This window comes from Embiotoca jacksoni, unplaced genomic scaffold (genome assembly GCF_022577435.1).
Source record: "Embiotoca jacksoni isolate LCO1_2020_lvr unplaced genomic scaffold, fEmbJac1.0.p SCAF_3, whole genome shotgun sequence".
Taxonomy (NCBI): Eukaryota; Metazoa; Chordata; class Actinopteri; family Embiotocidae; genus Embiotoca; species Embiotoca jacksoni.
Window position 1 is genome coordinate 280,001 of NW_027185381.1, and position 21,358 is coordinate 301,358.

General features: G+C 42.4%; 1 protein-coding gene across 2 annotated transcripts in view; it reads left to right on the plus strand.

Annotated features, from left to right (window-relative positions):
• poc1b (POC1 centriolar protein B) overlaps nt 1–21,358 on the plus strand; it is a 45,333-nt gene that overhangs the window by 6,642 nt on the left and 17,333 nt on the right. The window contains exons 5-10 of one of the 2 annotated variants that reach the window (XM_069162696.1): nt 3,021–3,128; nt 6,558–6,673; nt 6,840–6,973; nt 7,071–7,139; nt 7,369–7,521; nt 7,689–7,766. In XM_069162696.1, the coding sequence (XP_069018797.1) occupies nt 3,021–3,128; nt 6,558–6,673; nt 6,840–6,973; nt 7,071–7,139; nt 7,369–7,521; nt 7,689–7,766 (658 nt within the window). Of the gene's footprint in view, nt 1–3,020; nt 3,129–6,557; nt 6,696–6,839; nt 6,974–7,070; nt 7,140–7,314; nt 7,522–7,688; nt 7,767–21,358 lie in introns of those variants that run through there. The other variant, XM_069162698.1, reaches the window with a different exon arrangement.

Here is a 21,358-nt window from a genome sequence, read left to right on the forward strand (position 1 = left end):
TATATTAGAGTCTATATTAGAGTTTCTATATTAGAGTTTCTATATTAGAGTCTCTATATTAGAGTTTCTATATTAGAGTATATATTAGAGTTTCTATATTAGAGTTTCTATATTAGAGTCTCTATATTAGAGTTTCTATATTAGAGTTTCTATATTAGAGTCTCTATATTAGAGTTTCTATATTAGAGTTTCTATATTAGAGTTTCTATGTTAGTGTTTCTATGCTAGTGTTTCTATATTAGAGTTTATATTATAGAGTTTCTATGTTAGTGTTTCTATATTAGAGTTTCTATATTAGAGTCTCTATATTAGAGTTTCTATATTAGAATTTCTATATTAGAGTCTATATTAGGGTTTCTATATTAGAGTTTCTATATTAGAGTCTCTATATTAGAGTTTCTATATTAGAGTTTCTATGTTAGAGTTTCTATGTTAGTGTTTCTATATTAGAGTCTCTATATTAGTTTCTATATTAGAGTTTCTATGTTAGAGTTTCTATATTAGAGTTTCTATATTAGAGTTTCTATATTAGAGTCTCTATATTAGAGTTTCTATATTAGAGTTTCTATATTAGAGTTTCTATGTTAGTGTTTCTATGCTAGTGTTTCCATATTAGAGTTTATATATTAGAGCTTCTATGTTAGTGTTTCTATATTAGAGTTTCTGTATTAGAGTTTCTATGTTAGAGTTTCTATGTTAGTGTTTCTATGTTAGAGTTTCTATATTAGAGTTTCTATGTTAGAGTTTCTATGTTAGAGTTTCTATGTTAGTGTTTCTATATTAGAGTTTCTATGTTAGAGTTTCTATATTAGAGTTTCTATGTTAGAGTTTCTATGTTAGAGTTTCTATATTAGAGTTTCTATGTTAGAGTTTCTATGTTAGAGTTTCTATGTTAGAGTTTCTATATGAGTTTCTATGTTAGAGTTTCTATGTTAGAGTTTCTATATTAGAGTTTCTATATTAGAATTTCTATATTAGAGTCTATATTAGGGTTTCTATATTAGAGTTTCTATATTAGAGTCTCTATGTTAGAGTTTCTATGTTAGTGTTTCTATGTTAGAGTTTCTATGTTAGTGTTTCTATGTTAGAGTTTCTATGTTAGAGTTTCTATGTTAGAGTTTCTATATTAGCGTTTCTATATTAGAGTCTCTATATTAGAGTCTCTATATTAGAGTTTCTCTATTAGAGTTTCTATATTAGAGTTTCTATATTAGAGTCTCTATATTAGAGTTTCTATATTAGAGTTTCTATATTAGAGTCTCTATATTAGAGTTTCTATATTAGAGTTTCTATATTAGAGTTTCTATATTAGAGTTTCTATGTTAGTGTTTCTATGCTAGTGTTTCCATATTAGAGTTTATATATTAGAGTTTCTATGTTAGTGTTTCTATATTAGAGTTTCTATATTAGAGTCTCTATTTTAGAGTTTCTATATTAGGGTTTCTATATTAGAGTTTCTATATTAGAGTCTCTATATTAGAGTTTCTATATTAGAGTTTCTATATTAGAGTCTCTATATTAGAGTTTCTATATTAGAGTTTCTATGTTAGAGTTTCTATGTTAGTGTTTCTATATTAGAGTTTCTGTATTAGAGTTTCTATGTTAGAGTTTCTATGTTAGTGTTTCTATGTTAGAGTTTCTATGTTAGTGTTTCTATGTTAGAGTTTCTATGTTAGAGTTTCTATGTTAGAGTTTCTATGTTAGAGTTTCTATATTAGAGTTTCTATATTAGAGTTTCTATATTAGAGTTTCTATGTTAGAGTTTCTATGTTAGTTTCTATGTTAGTGTTTCTATATTAGAGTTTCTATGTTAGAGTTTCTATATTAGAGTCTCTATATTAGAGTTTCTATATTAGAGTTTCTATATTAGAGTCTCTATATTAGAGTTTCTATATTAGAGTTTCTATATTAGAGTTTCTATATTAGAGTTTCTATGTTAGTGTTTCTATGCTAGTGTTTCCATATTAGAGTTTATATATTAGAGTTTCTATGTTAGTGTTTCTATATTAGAGTTTCTATATTAGAGTCTCTATTTTAGAGTTTCTATATTAGGGTTTCTATATTAGAGTTTCTATATTAGAGTCTCTATATTAGAGTTTCTATATTAGAGTTTCTATATTAGAGTCTCTATATTAGAGTTTCTATATTAGAGTTTCTATGTTAGAGTTTCTATGTTAGTGTTTCTATATTAGAGTTTCTGTATTAGAGTTTCTATGTTAGAGTTTCTATGTTAGTGTTTCTATGTTAGAGTTTCTATGTTAGTGTTTCTATGTTAGAGTTTCTATGTTAGAGTTTCTATGTTAGAGTTTCTATGTTAGAGTTTCTATATTAGAGTTTCTATATTAGAGTTTCTATATTAGAGTTTCTATGTTAGAGTTTCTATGTTAGTTTCTATGTTAGTGTTTCTATATTAGAGTTTCTATGTTAGAGTTTCTATATTAGAGTTTCTATGTTAGAGTTTCTATGTTAGAGTTTCTATATTAGAGTTTCTATGTTAGAGTTTCTAAGTTAGAGTTTCTATGTTAGAGTTTCTATGTTAGAGTTTCTATATTAGAGTTTCTATATTAGAATTTCTATATTAGAGTCTATATTAGGGTTTCTATATTAGAGTTTCTATATTAGAGTCTCTATATTAGAGTTTCTATGTTAGAGTTTCTATGTTAGAGTTTCTATATTAGAGTTTCTATGTTAGAGTTTCTAAGTTAGAGTTTCTATGTTAGAGTTTCTATGTTAGAGTTTCTATATTAGAGTTTCTATATTAGAATTTCTATATTAGAGTCTATATTAGGGTTTCTATATTAGAGTTTCTATGTTAGAGTTTCTATGTTAGAGTTTCTATGTTAGAGTTGACCTGAATATGACGCGTCTGCAGCATAAAATAATCTAAAGTTATGTCATTTTAAAGAGATGAGAGCGAGTAAAGCGAAAATAAAAAGCTGATCCTGTTTCCGTGAACCATCTGGAACAGATGATGTAATCCTCCGGCCGCCTGACTGTGAACTTCCTGCTGTGTCCTGCAGGTTTTCTCCTGACGGACGTCTGGTGGCGTCCTGTGGAGACGACGGCTCCGTCCGGCTGTGGGACGTCTCCACCAAACACTGCATCAACTGCTTCACCCACCTGGGACGGTAAATCCTCCACTCAGCTTCATACTGGAATATCATTCTTTTAGTCACATTATTAAACATGACACGATCACCTGACATCTGATTGGTACTATTATTATTATTATTATTATTATTATTGTTATTATTATTATTATTATTATTATTGTTATTATTATTATTATTTCTAATAGAACCAGACGTCTAATAATATATGAGCAAGTTCACGATTAAAATATAAAATACCAGAATATCACTGATTGTGGTTTGATCTTGTGTCCTGTAGATGGTGCTGCTGTATATTATGTGTGTGTGTGTGTGTGTGTGTGTGTGTAATGTGTGTGTGTTGTTCCAGGTCAGCCTCCTGTGTGTGTGTGTGTGTGTGTGTAATGTGTGTGTGTTGTTCCAGGTCAGCCTCCTGTGTGTGTGTGTGTGTGTAATGTGTGTGTGTTGTTCCAGGTCAGCCTCCTGTGTGTGTGTGTGTGTGTGTGTGTGTGTGTGTGTGTAATGTGTGTGTGTTGTTCCAGGTCAGCCTCCTGTATGTGTGTGTGTGTGTGTGTGTGTGTGTAATGTGTGTGTGTTGTTCCAGGTCAGCCTCCTGTGTGTGTGTGTGTGTGTGTGTGTGTGTGTGTGTGTAATGTGTGTGTGTTGTTCCAGGTCAGCCTCCTGTGTGTGTGTGTGTGTGTGTGTGTGTGTGTAATGTGTGTGTGTTGTTCCAGGTCAGCCTCCTGTGTGTGTGTGTGTGTGTGTGTGTGTGTGTGTGTAATGTGTGTGTGTTGTTCCAGGTCAGCCTCCTGTGTGTGTGTGTGTGTGTGTGTGTGTGTGTGTGTGTGTAATGTGTGTGTGTTGTTCCAGGTCAGCCTCCTGTGTGTGTGTGTGTGTGTGTGTGTGTGTGTGTAATGTGTGTGTGTTGTTCCAGGTCAGCCTCCTGTGTGTGTGTGTGTGTGTGTGTGTGTGTGTGTGTGTGTGTGTAATGTGTGTGTGTTGTTCCAGGTCAGCCTCCTGTGTGTGTGTGTGTGTGTGTGTGTGTGTAATGTGTGTGTGTTGTTCCAGGTCAGCCTCCTGTGTGTGTGTGTGTGTGTGTGTGTAATGTGTGTGTGTTGTTCCAGGTCAGCCTCCTGTGTGTGTGTGTGTGTGTGTGTGTGTGTGTAATGTGTGTGTGTTGTTCCAGGTCAGCCTCCTGTGTGTGTGTGTGTGTGTGTGTGTGTGTGTGTAATGTGTGTGTGTTGTTCCAGGTCAGCCTCCTGTGTGTGTGTGTGTGTGTGTGTGTGTGTGTGTGTGTGTGTGTAATGTGTGTGTGTTGTTCCAGGTCAGCCTCCTGTGTGTGTGTGTGTGTGTGTGTGTGTGTAATGTGTGTGTGTTGTTCCAGGTCAGCCTCCTGTGTGTGTGTGTGTGTGTGTGTGTAATGTGTGTGTGTTGTTCCAGGTCAGCCTCCTGTGTGTGTGTGTGTGTGTGTGTGTGTGTGTGTAATGTGTGTGTGTTGTTCCAGGTCAGCCTCCTGTGTGTGTGTGTGTGTGTGTGTGTGTGTGTGTAATGTGTGTGTGTTGTTCCAGGTCAGCCTCCTGTGTGTGTGTGTGTGTGTGTGTGTGTAATGTGTGTGTGTTGTTCCAGGTCAGCCTCCTGTGTGTGTGTGTGTGTGTGTGTGTGTGTGTGTGTGTGTGTGTGTGTAATGTGTGTGTGTTGTTCCAGGTCAGCCTCCTGTATGTGTGTGTGTGTGTGTGTGTGTGTGTGTGTAATGTGTGTGTGTTGTTCCAGGTCAGCCTCCTGTATGTGTGTGTGTGTGTGTGTGTGTGTGTAATGTGTGTGTGTTGTTCCAGGTCAGCCTCCTGTGTGTGTGTGTGTGTGTGTGTGTGTGTGTAATGTGTGTGTGTTGTTCCAGGTCAGCCTCCTGTGTGTGTGTGTGTGTGTGTGTGTGTGTGTAATGTGTGTGTGTTGTTCCAGGTCAGCCTCCTGTGTGTGTGTGTGTGTGTGTGTGTGTGTAATGTGTGTGTGTTGTTCCAGGTCAGCCTCCTGTGTGTGTGTGTGTGTGTGTGTGTGTGTGTGTGTAATGTGTGTGTGTTGTTCCAGGTCAGCCTCCTGTGTGTGTGTGTGTGTGTGTGTGTGTGTGTAATGTGTGTGTGTTGTTCCAGGTCAGCCTCCTGTGTGTGTGTGTGTGTGTGTGTGTGTGTGTGTGTGTGTGTGTGTGTAATGTGTGTGTGTTGTTCCAGGTCAGCCTCCTGTGTGTGTGTGTGTGTGTGTGTGTGTGTGTAATGTGTGTGTGTTGTTCCAGGTCAGCCTCCTGTGTGTGTGTGTGTGTGTGTGTGTGTGTGTGTGTGTAATGTGTGTGTGTTGTTCCAGGTCAGCCTCCTGTGTGTGTGTGTGTGTGTGTGTGTGTGTGTGTAATGTGTGTGTGTTGTTCCAGGTCAGCCTCCTGTGTGTGTGTGTGTGTGTGTGTGTGTGTGTAATGTGTGTGTGTTGTTCCAGGTCAGCCTCCTGTGTGTGTGTGTGTGTGTGTGTGTGTGTGTGTGTGTAATGTGTGTGCGTTGTTCCAGGTCAGCCTCCTGTGTGTGTGTGTGTGTGTGTGTGTGTGTGTAATGTGTGTGTGTTGTTCCAGGTCAGCCTCCTGTGTGTGTGTGTGTGTGTGTGTGTGTGTGTGTGTGTGTGTAATGTGTGTGTGTTGTTCCAGGTCAGCCTCCTGTGTGTGTGTGTGTGTGTGTGTGTGTGTGTAATGTGTGTGTGTTGTTCCAGGTCAGCCTCCTGTGTGTGTGTGTGTGTGTGTGTGTGTGTGTGTGTGTAATGTGTGTGTGTTGTTCCAGGTCAGCCTCCTGTGTGTGTGTGTGTGTGTGTGTGTGTGTGTGTGTAATGTGTGTGTGTTGTTCCAGGTCAGCCTCCTGTGTGTGTGTGTGTGTGTGTGTGTGTGTGTGTGTGTGTGTGTAATGTGTGTGTGTTGTTCCAGGTCAGCCTCCTGTGTGTGTGTGTGTGTGTGTGTGTGTGTGTAATGTGTGTGTGTTGTTCCAGGTCAGCCTCCTGTGTGTGTGTGTGTGTGTGTGTGTGTGTGTGTGTGTAATGTGTGTGTGTTGTTCCAGGTCAGCCTCCTGTGTGTGTGTGTGTGTGTGTGTGTGTGTGTGTAATGTGTGTGTGTTGTTCCAGGTCAGCCTCCTGTGTGTGTGTGTGTGTGTGTGTGTGTGTGTGTGTGTAATGTGTGTGTGTTGTTCCAGGTCAGCCTCCTGTGTGTGTGTGTGTGTGTGTGTGTGTGTGTAATGTGTGTGTGTTGTTCCAGGTCAGCCTCCTGTGTGTGTGTGTGTGTGTGTGTGTGTGTGTAATGTGTGTGTGTTGTTCCAGGTCAGCCTCCTGTGTGTGTGTGTGTGTGTGTGTGTGTGTGTGTGTGTGTAATGTGTGTGTGTTGTTCCAGGTCAGCCTCCTGTGTGTGTGTGTGTGTGTGTGTGTGTGTGTAATGTGTGTGTGTTGTTCCAGGTCAGCCTCCTGTGTGGAGTTCAGCTCCAGTGGAAGCTGCATCGCGTCCTCAGCAGCTGACAGTTCTCTGAAGATCTGGGATCTGAGGACCAACAAGCTGATTCAGCATTATCAAGGTACAATGATGCTGAATATCAGGTAAATAAATATCCTGCGGTCTGTAGTTGTAAATTCTCAGGAAATAATTGAGCTTTTATTCTGTGAGTATTTGCTCACATTGCTTGAATGGTTGTTCCTGTGATTTTTAGTGGGCGGGGCTTATTGTGTCCCTCTGTGGTTCAGTCCACTCAGCAGGAATCAACAGTTTCTCCTTCCACCCGTCCAACAAGTACTTGATCAGCGGCTCCAACGACAGCACGGTGAAGATCCTCGACCTGCTGGAGGGACGTCTCATCTACACCCTCCACGGACACAAGGTGGCGCTGCAGCACAGACCTGTTTAACCTCCAACATCATATCAGACTCTGCTGTTTATAATATGTGATATTTCCTGACATCCGCTGTGTGTTTCAGGGCATCGTGATGTCGGTGGTCTTCTCCAGATCTGGAGATCTGTTCGCCTCCGGAGGAGCTGACAGTCAGGTTTGTGTAACGGGATAAATAAATAAATAAATACACACACACACACACACACACACCGCGGTTCATTCACGCTATATATATATATATATATCTCTCAAATACTCAAAATATATCTCAAATATTCAATATATATCTCAAATATTCAATATATATCTCAAATATTCAATATATATAGATATAATTATATATCTATATATTTTGAAGTGGATGTTGTGTGTCTCTGCTGCAGGTTCTGCTGTGGAGGACAAACTTTGACAGCAGATGTTATCAGGATGTCCTTCAGCAGCACAGCTGGAGGTCCTCCCCCGACCCCCCCCCACACCTGTCTGACATCCATCCCAGAGGACCCCACCTCCATCAGCCACAGCCCACAGACATCCAGGTCAGTCCGGCTTCACTTCGTTAACCGAGGATGTTTGTTACTGAATGCTTCATAATAATTCATCATTATTCCTTCTGTTTCCATCTGCTGAGGATTTGATGTGACATGTGACTAGCTGGTTTTCAGAGACACACGATCAGCTGTTTAATGTCTCCTGTCCTTCACAGATCAGTCCAACAGTAGCAGACACGCGGTCCACTGAGCCTGCCGTCATAGAGCTGGGTCAGTCCGTCCACAGCAGCACGGTAGGATCCGTCAGCATCTCCAGCTGCACTTCCTCCAACACCTCCGAATCATGCTGTGACTTTATTCGCATGAACTTTATCTACTCTGTTCATATAAACTTCCACATGTTTCAACATGTCACGGTTCATGACAGGAAAACACTTTCATGTCTTCATTTTATGGCCCCGCCTACTTTTGCTGGGTGCTCTATCAACTTTATAAGGTATATTGTTATATTTCACAAGAACAATACATTTTAGTGGATATAGTTTCTTCCATAAAACTCCGGCATGAAAACCAGGAGATGTAAATCGCATATTTCCATTTATTTGTAAGATTGAAACGCCGGATGAACATTTTGTTTCTGCTGGTGTTTATGAAACAAACCGTTCTGGTGCTGATGCTGCGATGACCAGCAGGGGGCAGTGCAGACCGATGGTCCGTTCAGCAGTCAGAGATGCTGTGATGCAGCAGAAAGCATCACTGCTGTTTGATGTGTGAATTTAAATGTTCATGTTTGTCCTGGAGTCTGTTTTTAATACCTCAGTATTTTCCAGGTCGTTCCTTTTTCTATATTTCATATTTTACTGAAGGCCCGTTTGTGGGCCGGTCCAGCAGGGACCAGGTCCTGAACTTTAGCAGCAGGTTCACCACATGTTGGAAATTAATGTGAATTAACGCGATCCGCTTAGTGCACAAATGTTGATCCTGGATAAACGTTGGTGTTTGCAGGTATTCATTTACAGATTTAATGAGTATTTATGAAAACAACACTTCAGAACTCCTGTGTGTGTGTGTGTGTGTGTGTGTGTGTGTGTGTGTGTGTGTGTGTGTGTTATATTGGTTGCTGTATAACCCACCTGAGGTTGTTGTGTATTTCAAACTGAATATTTCACAGCGGTGGAGTTTTGTTTCTGATCTGGCCTTCACTGGCTTTACAGTAATAATTCATCTATTACAACATGACTGTGAGCAGGTCTGACAGTTACAGTAGGATCAGCCTCTACACAGCATCCAGAGTTACCCGGAATCACGCCCCCTGCTGTTGTAAAGTAGAATTACACTGCATGTGCATGTATGTCCTGTTCTGGTCCTTTAATGGTGTGTGAAGCGCAGCTGTCACTGAACATTGCTTCTAAGCTTTTAACCAATATTCACTTCATGCTCCCATGAAATAATCATAATAAACCAATTCATTGATAAGTAATAATAAGGAAATTCAGCAGTTAAATCCATGTATTTTAATACATTAATATTGATGTTTAATTTACACCCAAACCTTCATTAAGAACATCAAATGTGTTTTTGATCTGGTTCATCAGTTTAAGCTCGTTTATAAATATGAAAGCTCTTTAATCTGAAATATTGAAACACTGCTCATCATTTTCCTTCTGGACTTTCTTTGGAGCTGAATAAAATTCTTGAGCACTGAGCCGGCTTCAGGGACAGACATCATTGTCACAACATATACACACTGATAATACACACTGATAATACAAACACACACACACAACTAATACACACTGATAATACAAACACACACACACAACTAATACACACTGATAATACAAACACACACACACAACTAATACACACTGATAATACAAACACACACAGCTAATACACACTAATAATACACACAGCTAATACACACTGATAATACACACACACACACACACACACACACACACACACATCAAACTAATACACACACTAATGTGTGCACACATGCGACATTAAACACATGCGACATCGCACACATGCGACATAACACATTCGACGTTACACACATGCGACGGTCCACAACACTCACTGTGGTAACATGAATGAGTGCAAAATGTGAAACACACGTACACATTTCTTATTCATACACATCCATCCTCAGTGCCTCCTGCAGCCTGTGAGTGTGAACACGTTGTTAACTGTGGAAGTGTAGTTCAGTCAGTGGGAATGTGAGTGTGTCAATGTGGTCTATGTGTGGTGAACATCTAAATGTGGTAGTGAGTATGTACATTCTGTGTGTGTGTGTGTGTGTCTCTGTGTGTGTGTGTGTGTGTCTCTGTGTGTGTGTCTCTGTGTGTGTGTGTGTGTGTGTGTGTGTGTGTGTGTGTGTGTGTGTGTGTGTGTGTGTGTGTGTGTGTGTGAGTCACTGTGTGTTGGAGTGTGAATGTGTGTGTGAGGGTTCTTCCTGTTTGGATTGGTTCAGAGCAGGAAGCCCCAGGTGCTCCGCCCTCTCGTAAGATGTCATCTCTGAGGAAGCTCGTCTTTCCTCTCCTCTTCCTCCTCTTCCTCCTCTTCCTCCTCTTCCTCCTCTTCCTCCTCTTCCTCTTCCCCTCCAGTGATTTCCTTCCTCCCCCACCATGGTTGTCCTCAGAGTGCTTTCCTTCCCGCTCTGCGCCGTGTTTCCCCTCCATCACCCTAACAGGTCAGAGCGTGGGAGGAAACGGGGAGGGAAGGGGCGAGAGAGCCTGACAGACTAATGGAGAGGTGGGGGGGTGGGGGTTGGAGATGTCCTGAGGTGGTCCATGGGCGGTTGGATGGGGGGGGGGCGGGGGGGGGGGGGGGGTCCTGCACTCAGTGTTTCTGCTGCCATCAGTGACCTTTGTGTCCTTAATTCATGACCATGTCCTCTCATAACTGATGCATGATGGTAAAATTCAGTTTCCCTCCAAGGCTCTGAGGCCTCATGTCAGAGGATACACCCTCTGCAGGCTGGACGTTCTCATGTCAGAGGATACACCCTCTGCAGGCTGGACGTTCTCATGTCAGAGGATACACCCTCTGCAGGCTGGACGTTCTCATGTCAGAGGATACACCCTCTGCAGGCTGGACGTTCTCATGTCAGAGGATACACCCTCTGCAGGCTGGACGTTCTCATGTCAGAGGATACACCCTCTGCAGGCTGGACGTTCTCATGTCAGAGGATACACCCTCTGCAGGCTGGACGTTCTCATGTCAGAGGATACACCCTCTGCAGGCTGGACGTTCTCATGTCAGAGGATACACCCTCTGCAGGCTTTAGACTTCCTGTCAGGAGGTTTGTGTGAGATGATGTCAGCAGTGACAGGACTCTGATGGGGTATTAGCTGTTCCTCTCTTTCTCTGTCTGCAGTGAGCTGACGGTTCATCAGGAGTCAGTGAGTCTGAATGGAGTTATCTGAACCAGAGGTGGCGCCCTCACTGTCAGCTGACAGATCTACACTGTGTGGACAGATTTGTCTCCTCATTGTCTATCAGCTGCTGTCTGTCACTGGATAATACAATAATTGACAAAAGATGTGACTCCGCCTCCAAATTCTCCAGATCTCAGTCCCACCTGAGAGAAACCAGTCCGATCCGTAGAGGCTCCACCTCCGAACCTCCAGCACTGAACGGACCTGCTGCTGACATCTCCGTACCTGATACCACAGGATGTCTTCGGAGGGCTGGTGGAGGCGGAGCCACGCTCGGTATCAGGGGTGGTTTTAATGGCCGCAGCACGATCTGTGTCCACATCTTCAGTAACACTGCTGATAAACAGTCTCAGTGGTGCACATGGTTGTGTCTGTTTCAGAGGTGATTTGTGTGTGTGTGTGTGTGTGTGTATGTGTGTGTGTGTATATGTGTGTGTTTCAGAGGTGATTTGTGTGTGTGTGTGTGTGTGTGTATGTGTGTGTGTGTATATGTGTGTGTTTCAGAGGTGATTTGTGTGTGTGTGTGTGTGTGTGTGTGTGTGTGTGTGTGTGTGTGTGTGTGTGTGTGTATGTATGTGTGTGTGTGTATATGTGTGTGTGTGTGTGTGTGTGTATGTGTGTGTGTGTATATGTGTGTGTTTCAGAGGTGATTTGTGTGTGTGTGTGTGTGTATATGTGTGTGTGTGTGTATGTGTGTGTTTCAGAGGTGATTTGTGTGTGTGTGTGTGTGTGTGTGTGTGTGTGTGTGTGTGTGTGTATGTGTGTGTGTTTCAGAGGTGATTTGTGTGTGTGTGTGTGTGTGTGTGTGTGTGTGTGTGTGTGTGTGTGTGTGTGTGTGTGTGTGTGTGTATATGTGTGTGTGTGTGTGTGTGTGTGTGTGTGTGTGTGTGTGTGTGTATGTGTGTGTGTGTGTGTGTGTGTGTGTGTGTGTGTGTGTATGTGTGTGTGTGTGTATGTGTGTGTTTCAGAGGTGATTAGATGGCAGACGCTCTGATTTGGTTACTCGAGCCGTCTCTCATGTCCCTGCAGACGTTAGTGGTGACGCCAGTTTGACCAGACAAGGTATCCTCTACCAGCCGGCCTCCTGCCACAGACCTGTGTGTATGCGTGTGTATGTGCAACATGTAAAGCCACATGTTTGTGTGTGCATGCAGCTACAATAACACATATGACCCCCCCCCACACACACACACCCCTCCACCCCCACCCAGCCCTCTGTAGCTTCCTAGTAGAGGAAGTAGAGGATATTGGATGGCCCGGAGGTTTAGATACCAGATTTAAGTGCTGTAGAGGAGAACACGAGTGACAAGACATGACGGAAATGAGCTAAAGATAGTAACGTGTGTGTGTGTGTGTGTGTGTGTGTGTGTGTGTGTGTGTGTGTGTGTGTGTGTGTGTGTGTGTGTGTGTGTGTGTGGTGGTGGGGGGGGGCACTTTCCATCAGGACACAGACTCCCAGAGGCTGCACAACACACACACACACTGCTGCACTCAGGCGGACACGCTTGTGCACACTCATAATGGAGCACATTCATTCACTCACTCACTCACTCACTCACTCACTCACTCACTCACTCACTCACTCTCGACTCCATGTGTTAAAGAAACACAACATTTAATCACATGATATGACTGATTGGATGAAGCAGAGAGGATCTGAACCCACAGAGTCAGAGTTCTGTGCAGTTTTGTGCCTCTGAGCTTATTGTTTTGGTTTCGCGTCTTGTACACAGAAACATCCAGACTTTAACTAACACTGTCCTTAAACAGTATGAAGAGCTGTGATGGTTTGGCTGTATAGTTGATGGTGTTGGTGGAGTAGTCCATCCAAAGACAGCACAAGATCTTATGTTTCTAATTTCTTCCTTTTTGGATAAAAAGGAAGACAGAGGAACTGCAGAGGAAGAGTAACGTTTATTTGGATGTTGATTTGCTCGTGACCCACAAAATATATAATGTAAATATATAAAGGTAACCTGAGACTGGTGAAATATGTTGAATATTTGATTGTACCTGCTGGACTTATGAGTAAACCCAAACGTCAACCAGCAGTGACGTCACCTGATATGCTGTAACCTGACTGCACCACAGGCCTGTCAATCAAACAGACACGCCCCCAAAAACAGGTCTTCTTGAATCTTCTTTTCTAATGAATGAGGGATTATTTTCAGATGGACCTCCAGAAAACTAATAAGAAGGAGTGACTTTAGCTAACAACACCGAGATAACTGATGGACACATTTTATTCACTTTGGATTTGATGAGAGAAGTTGAATGGGAGTCTATGGAGCCGGAGGCTTTTTGGAGCCGACCTCTAGTGGCACTCGCTGGTATTGCAGCTGAAGACACTTCTGGATCAGAACCATTAATACGTCCACTTTTATATCCAGTCTGAGTAAACCTAATATTTAAGAAATTTGGGAAAAGCTCATAAACAGGTTTTTGAGTTTCTCCCTCTTGTGGCAGAAAGTGCTCACTGCAGCTGCAAGTGTTGTATTCGACTCCGTTTGACTGGATTATCACGTGACGCCTCGTGACCCTGCGATGGCCTGCGGCAGAGTTACAGCGCAGCTCCGTCACAAACACGTCACAAAATGCAGTTTTCCTGCGAGCCTCCCTGCGGCGGCTTCAGTCTCTCAGGCGCAACATGCAAGTGTCCAAAAACTTGATCTTCCTCATGAAAAATAGAAGAGGAGGGCAAACCTTATCACTAATTCAGAAGGATTCTCTCTTCAGATTCCCCCCCACCTCTTATCTCAGCCTTACACAACGCTCACTGACAGGAAGCACTTCATGCTCCTCCTCATGAGGGGAAGACTTTCTGCTGCTCACTTTCACAACATGGTTTCCTCTCTGTTACTCAGGCTGAATATTCTGCTCAGTTACAACCTTGGACACTTTTTACTTATTCTGCTCCAGAAAAGACATTTGAATCATGAACAACTGGCTAAATGATGGAGTTTGGAAAGCTACACATTTTTTTTCTCTTCTTCTGTGTAAATTTTACATTTTTGAAAGATTTGTGCTCACAAAGCTTATCAACAACAATATAAAGTGAAGACTGGAGATGTTGTTCTTTCATATAATTGCTCAGTGTTGTGAGACCTCCAGTGGATTTTCCTGTTGTATGTTTATACACTGTAAAGTTGATCTGCTGTTTCACTCCTCAATGGAAGTACATTTATAATCTGTCACAATCACAAACTATTTATTCTAAATTCGAAGCCTCACGTGTGAGAGAGGTGATGTTACTGAGGACACTGCAGGACCGCCTCTATTACTTCCCTCAGTACACCAACAAAAAGTACTCATACGTTAGGACTACCAGAGTCGTGTTGTTTGAAATCCCAAACTGACAGGAAATGACCTCATCATGTGACCACATCAGCCTCCAAAATATCTGCAGCTTTAATTATTTTACCCAGAAATCAATGTGGTTTTGTGTCCTCTGTTTAACACTCAATAAACACTCTGATTCTCCTGTCCAGCAGTGAATCATTCACAGCAGCAGAAGTGTATGTAAGTGTATAAGTACATGAGAAACATGGATATGATACCAGTATGATCTGAATCCGTATCTTCTGTTAAAAGGAAAGCTTTTCAAAATAAAATACCCACATAAAGCAGGTTAGACGGTGACACATCACGACTGTATCTGAGCTGTTTGGTTGAGTTCCTGTCACTCGAACCCCCCCCCCCCCCCCCCCCCCCCCCCCCGAAGGGTACTGCTGTCCTCGGGGGCCTCTGGTGGGAACGTGCTGACAGTGTGTCCGTGCTCTGGGGTAAAAATAGACATGCAGGTCTGTTCCAGGTGTCACCGGGACACCTGGAAGGCAAACGATGTGGTGGTGGAGGTGAGGATGAGGATGGAAGTGGGATGAGATGAAGAGGCGCAGACATGTTATTGTTGTCAGGATCCTGACAGGAAGGGAGAGAAAGACACCCACAAACATGTGCTGCTCACCGTTTGTTCAAGGAATTAGTGTTGGAGGACATTTTCTCTTTTCTAGTAATCTTTTTGGTTCTCCTGTCTAGTAGTACTGTAGATGACCTGAACGCAACACATTTATTCTGTCTAGTGAAGTCACGTGTTTTTATTAACCCTTCAAGTGTGACACATCAGAGAAAGCTTCTTTCTTTCTATATTTGGTATTAAAAAGGCAGTTTTACTGTTGTGTTACATGATTTTCACCACAGTTCTCTGTGCTTCTTTAAATATTATAACCCCAATTAAAAAAAACATGTAATGTGTGCTTGCTTGAAAATATGAGTCAGTATTTCAGTTCCAGTAAGATGCTCTTTTTAAAAGTTATATTTAATTAATACCGATATAAAGTTACAGAACATGTGTGGCTGATGTTTGAAGGCCAGGTGACTTTGTGTGTTTGTGTAACTGTGGCGGACAGCTGCAGATATGTAAGGGAAGCAGTGTGTGTGTGTGTGTGTGTGTGTGTGTGTGTGTGTGTGTGTGTGTGTGTGTGTGTGAATAAAAGGCTACCTTAATGTCTGCCAGTGTTGCTGGCTGATGCTATTTTCTCCCTGAGTGGAGGCAGAGAGGATGTGGCCCTGGTGAACTGTGTAGGCTGATCAGACGGCTCACAGCTCTGCTGCTGGCCGCGTTTATTTCTGTACAGCTCATCGAGGCTTACAGCAAAAACAAGACATTGATTTTTCTGAACAGGTTTTTTAAAGTGTTTCTCTCCTCCCATCCAGAGGCTCTACCTGCAGGACTGAGTGATTGGGGTGAAGGTCATCTGAGACAGGACTGTACTTTCAGTGGACTCTTAGAAATGGATGTTTAATGGCATTCTTACCTGAACGTTAGTGTCCGAGTCTTTTCATCTGTTAGGGGAACAGTTCTTCTATGAACTGAACTAATCAGGTTTCTTTTATGAGACCTCCCAGCCTGAATGTTATATCATGAAGAGTGATTTTAGTGTTTGTGTGCCCGTAAGAGTACCTGTACATTAATATTATAATATTTAATATTATTCACAGACACGTGTGTACTTGCGTGTGAGTCCTCGTGTTCATGTCTGCAAACCCTTCAACCATCATCCTTCACTAATGTCATCAACCATCAGTGATGTCATCAGTGATGTCATCGTTGGTTTGTGAACGTTATGAATCCTCCAGTTCAGATTCTGTCCGTCATCATCTTTGCTACTTCGGAGCAGTTTGGAGCAGGAAGTGACCATATTTGAACAGAGTTTGGGATCGGACCGATCTAATTGGAAATGTGATTATACTACGTCCCGCCCACCGATAGCTGTAACCTGACTGCACCACAGGCCTGTCAATCAAACAGACACGCCCCCAAAACCAGGTCTTCTTGAATCTTCTTTTCTAATGAATGAGGGATTATTTTCAGATGGACCTCCAGAAAACTAATAAGAAGGAGTGACTTTAGCTAACAACACCGAGATAACTGATGGACACATTTTATTCACTTTGGATTTGATGAGAGAAGTTGAATGGGAGTCTATGGAGCCGGAGGCTTTTTGGAGCCGACCTCTAGTGGCACTCGCTGGTATTGCAGCTGAAGACACTTCTGGATCAGAACCATTTTACAGACCTGAAGCTACGAACACTTTTATATCCAGTCTGTGACACCCTACATGTGTCGGTGAAGGGAGGATTATTGTGAAAGGTCTCGGAGAACCAGTATATTTCCTGTGAGCTCAGAGAGCCACACGGCCTCGGTTTGTCTCCAGAGGTGCAGCTGTAACCCGACACCGCCTCTGTTCCAGGTTAAGCCCCGCCTCCTCCCACTGCTAACCCCCTCCTGTTAAGCTCATAGTCCACCTGTGAGGAAGTCATTAATCTCTGTGTTCCCGGAGAGGGATAACCGGATCCTCCACCTCTGACCACAGCCGTGCTGACGGATGCTTTAATGGCCTTTTCTTGTTTGATGAATCCTCTCTTCTCCAAATCTAATCTGATCTCTTTTTACCTCCATTAAAGATCTGCTCTGACTCATTTCTTACTTCATCTTCTCATTTGTGTTCCATTATCACCACGGGTGTTGCAGCAGGTAGTGGGAAGGAGAGTCTCAGGGCTGCAGACCTTCTAATATCAGATTTAACTAATAAAATCCAGCGTTTCCCTTCGACTGGGACCTCCTGCCCATCCTGAAAGAAACACGTCTAGTATAAACCTAGTGTATGGTAGTATATGTGAAACTGGAGGGCTTTTCATTTGAAAAGCGAGACCCTTGGTCTCTTGGCTTTGGCTTTATAGCCCCGCCCCCCTGTTACAGTCCAGCTGAAAATATTTTATTTATGTTATTGAGCTAATTTCTGAGAAGCTGTTTGTTTCCAGCTCGGTGTGAGAGTCTCTGCTGTGTTTCTGTCCTGTGATCTCTGTGTGTCTCTCTGTGGGCGGAGCTCCACCTCTGCTTCGTTCCTGTCCTCTGATCTCTGTGTCTCACTGTGGGTGGAGCAGACACAGGTAGGGAGGTCGTCCACTCGTTAATCCATCACGTTGAAAGCAATGTTCTCTTAAACAGGTTAAAAAATAAATTATTAATGAATCTGCTGAAATGGATCATAAGATATACCTGGGCAGCTGGGAACCTTCAATGATCTACTCAGAACCGGGTTGTGTGCTTCTGCTAGCTGGTGAGCTGTGGGTTGGAGACTCTGTACTACATATGTACGACAGTCATATACAGAACGCAGCCTTACAATCCATCTTTTCCATCTGATCCACCCTCTAAACGACGGACAGTATGAAGGTGTTTATCATTTTATTCCTCTATTGAATTATGATGAGTTGTAATCCAGTGCTCACAGTCAGGACTGTTGGTTCTTGGTTCCAGGACTTGGTTGTGGATATCTGTTTGATCTTGTATTCATCAGATACAAACCTATAGCCAGCCTACAAATGCAATTTATACACCCAATCTATGATTATGGTCTGCATACGCGATGATTATCATATCGTTAGATCCAGAGTACACAATGTCTCACAATGGGACGATTAGCAATTAGCAGTAGGATTCTTCTGAATGGAAACGAGTTTCCCACAGCTGCTTTGCAGTCCTTTTGGTATTAGCTTAAGTGCTAAAGCTGATTAGCAGGAATTTGTGAAGCAAGGCGGCTCAGTCCGATCTCTCTTACCTCTGTTTCAGCTGTTTTCTGCGAGTCGCCACTTTTCAAACCCTGAACTCAATATCAGTGTGTCGATGTTTTTTTTTTTATGTTCGGACTCGTCTTTTAGTATTTACAGCAGATGAACTTAAGTTAAATGACTTTCCAGCCGTCGGTCCGTCCTCTCCGCTTCTCTGTCTTCGTTCTCTCCCTCCGAGTTGTTCACATGTCCACTAATCTCCAGTTTGGCTTTCTCAGGTAAAAGGATACGAGTCACGTTAATGGTTGGATATGTGTCAAGATTACATGGAAAGATTAACCTCCTGCCGGCCTACATGCAGCACACCTAAGCCCACCATATGGCAACCAATCTCTTCTTCCTCCAATACAAACCCTCATCATTTCTATTTAATCATATGTACACAGTTCAATTCAGTATTACTTATACACCGACAAATCCCAGCACAAGTTATTTCAAGGTCTTTAAAGTCTTTCCAACAGAAAATGTTACAACAGAAGAATGAGTTCCAAGAGAAGGCAGAAGGAATGTTTTGAGAAGAAAACCACTGATTGTAACGTCATTGAAACATTTCAAAATGTAAATATAGAAAAAACATCTTTAAAAGTTGAAACATTTGTTCACGCTGTTGCTTGACTCCATGATTTCTCCATATTGTTGTGTCCATGTTCTTTATTCTTGGCCACAACATAGTTTAAGTATTAACTGAATGATGTCACTGCATGTAGAAATGCAGAACAACCCGTGTTTCAGTTGGCTGCTTGTTATCAGTTTCCTGATGGACACGTTGTTACTGGAAACATGTTACACATTCATGAAAAATGATAAAATGAGAATGCTTGTATTTCTCCTTGTTGGAGTCGGATCAGAGTAAAATCCAGGACTCAATAAATTAATAAAAGTTAAAGTATTGGCCTCGTGTAAACCTGCTATCTTTGAAATACTATTTTTGAAAATAAAAATTTAAAATGTCCAAATAATAAACTTTATTTGTAGAGCACCTTTTATACAAGAAATGCAGCTCAAAGTGCTTCACAGCAAGAAAATGACCTGCAGTGTTTCACATAAAAACTGAAATACAGGAACATTTAAAAATATAGAAAATAAATAAAATGTACAAGAACAGATACAATGCATAAAATTAAACACAGATAGAGTTAAAATATAAAATAGAGCAAATAAAGCAAAATACATGTCTTGGTTTCTCTTCTACAGAAACTGACTTTACTTTCAAGAGCCTGTAAAAAGATCTTCTGAAGAACACAGCAGGTGAAAGAAGTTCAAACTATAATTTGTGACAATCACTTGACAGTATCATTGATGGATTCTCAGCTGCATCATTTTAATATTAATAATATAAATGTGCATCTGAAGGTCCATCTGTGACCTCCAATGAGTTCCTTAACATCCTTAACTTTGAACTATGAATGAACAGTTCTACAGAAACAGTAAGTGGAACAGAAGTGTGATGTCGTTCCTCCGACCCTCCACCGCCGTCCTCTGAACATGTCCACGCGTCCTCTTGTGACCGTCTACATTTGAACACATAAGTGAGCCTAATGAAAGGAAGTCACCCATTTATTTCCCTCCCCAGTCCGTTATTCTTAAAGTCCTGTCGCACCACTTAAAGCAAATCTTTGACACACAACAGCAGCTGTGTTTGAGGGCAGTTGATATCTGATTTTGGAGTAGGTGGAGGAATGACATTCATTTACTGATCCCTTGAATATCGATGGTGTCATACATAAAGTTCCTGTTTTCAGACATGAACCCTGTCAGACACTGTAGGACCGTTGTGAGAAAGTCTGTTTTTGCAGTTTTCTGGTGGATCTGACCGATCTGATTGGAAACCTGAAGATACTACGTCCCGCCCACCGATAGCTGTAACCTGACTGCACCACAGGCCTGTCAATCAAACAGACACGCCCCCAAAAACAGGTCTTCTTGAATCTTCTTTTCTAATGAATGAGGGATTATTTTCAGATGGACCTCCAGAAAACTAATAAGAAGGAGTGACTTTAGCTAACAACACCGAGATAACTGATGGACACATTTTATTCACTTTGGATTTGATGAGAGAAGTTGAATGGGAGTCTATGGAGCCGGAGGCTTTTTGGAGCCGACCTCTAGTGGCACTCGCTGGTATTGCAGCTGAAGACACTTCTGGATCAGAACCATTTTACAGACCTGAAGCTACGAACTCTTATATGCAGTCTGTGGTTATAATGCGTTTCTGACAGCTGTTGTTCGATCAGGTGGGATTGTTGATTTTGGACTATTAACAAGAAAAAATGTTTTAGTTGTAGGTATCCAGAATTGGCAGGTAGAGACAGCTTTTCACTTCTACAATAGAACAGTCATGAAGGTTAAGTGTGGGCGGGGCTTGTGGGAACACATATCAATGTCGTAACAGAGCTTAATACGAGACCGGCTTCCCTAAAACTGAGTGGGTACAAAACTTCAGGATGTCTGCAGAAACATGGATCTACCTGTTCAACCATCTGCTTCCAGTGATGGAGGGACACCTGTAAAGAGGGTGTGGCCTTCACACTGTGGAAGCTTGTGGTCTGCAGTGGTACCTGGTACCTGGTACCACCCACTGACATGGAAGACCAAAAAATAGCATGTTGATCTGAGCTGAGCTGGTACTTTCATCGGGAAAGAGGCCGCTCAGGCTCCTCAGACTCACCTGAAGACTCTCTGGTTACATTATGGTTTCCCAAACCAGTCGTCTCGCTGCTGTCACTCGCTGTCCTCCTCTTCCTTCTGCTCTTCACACCTCTCTCCTCTTAAACTCTCTCCTACCGGACTCTGGAGTATTTTACAGCTTGGTGATGCTCCATGTTTTCTCTGTTTGACACAATATCTTCGGTGTTCAGAGGAAACACTGTCAGTCTGTTGGTCCACCTGTTTCAGGACGAAGGAGGCTCGAAGGTTTGGCTTGTTTGACCTCTGACCCCTGTGGAGGCGGTACCATGGTAATGAGAAGAAGGGCTCCACTGTTTGAGATATTTCCTCTCCCACCTCACACACACACACACACACACACACACACACACACACACACACACACACACACACCCTCCCAAACCGTACCATCACGGACTGTACACTGCTTCCCCAACAATAAACCGTGGATCACCAGTGACCTGAAGGTTCTTCTTAATCAGAAGAAAGCAGCCTTCAGGTCTGGGGACAGGGAGGAGCTCAGGAGAGTGCAGCGCCACCTGAAGGAGAAGATGAGGGAGTGCAAGGACTCCTACAGGAGGAAGCTGGAGGCAAAACTCCAACAGAACAACGCGAGGGAGGTGTGGACCGGTATGAAGGAG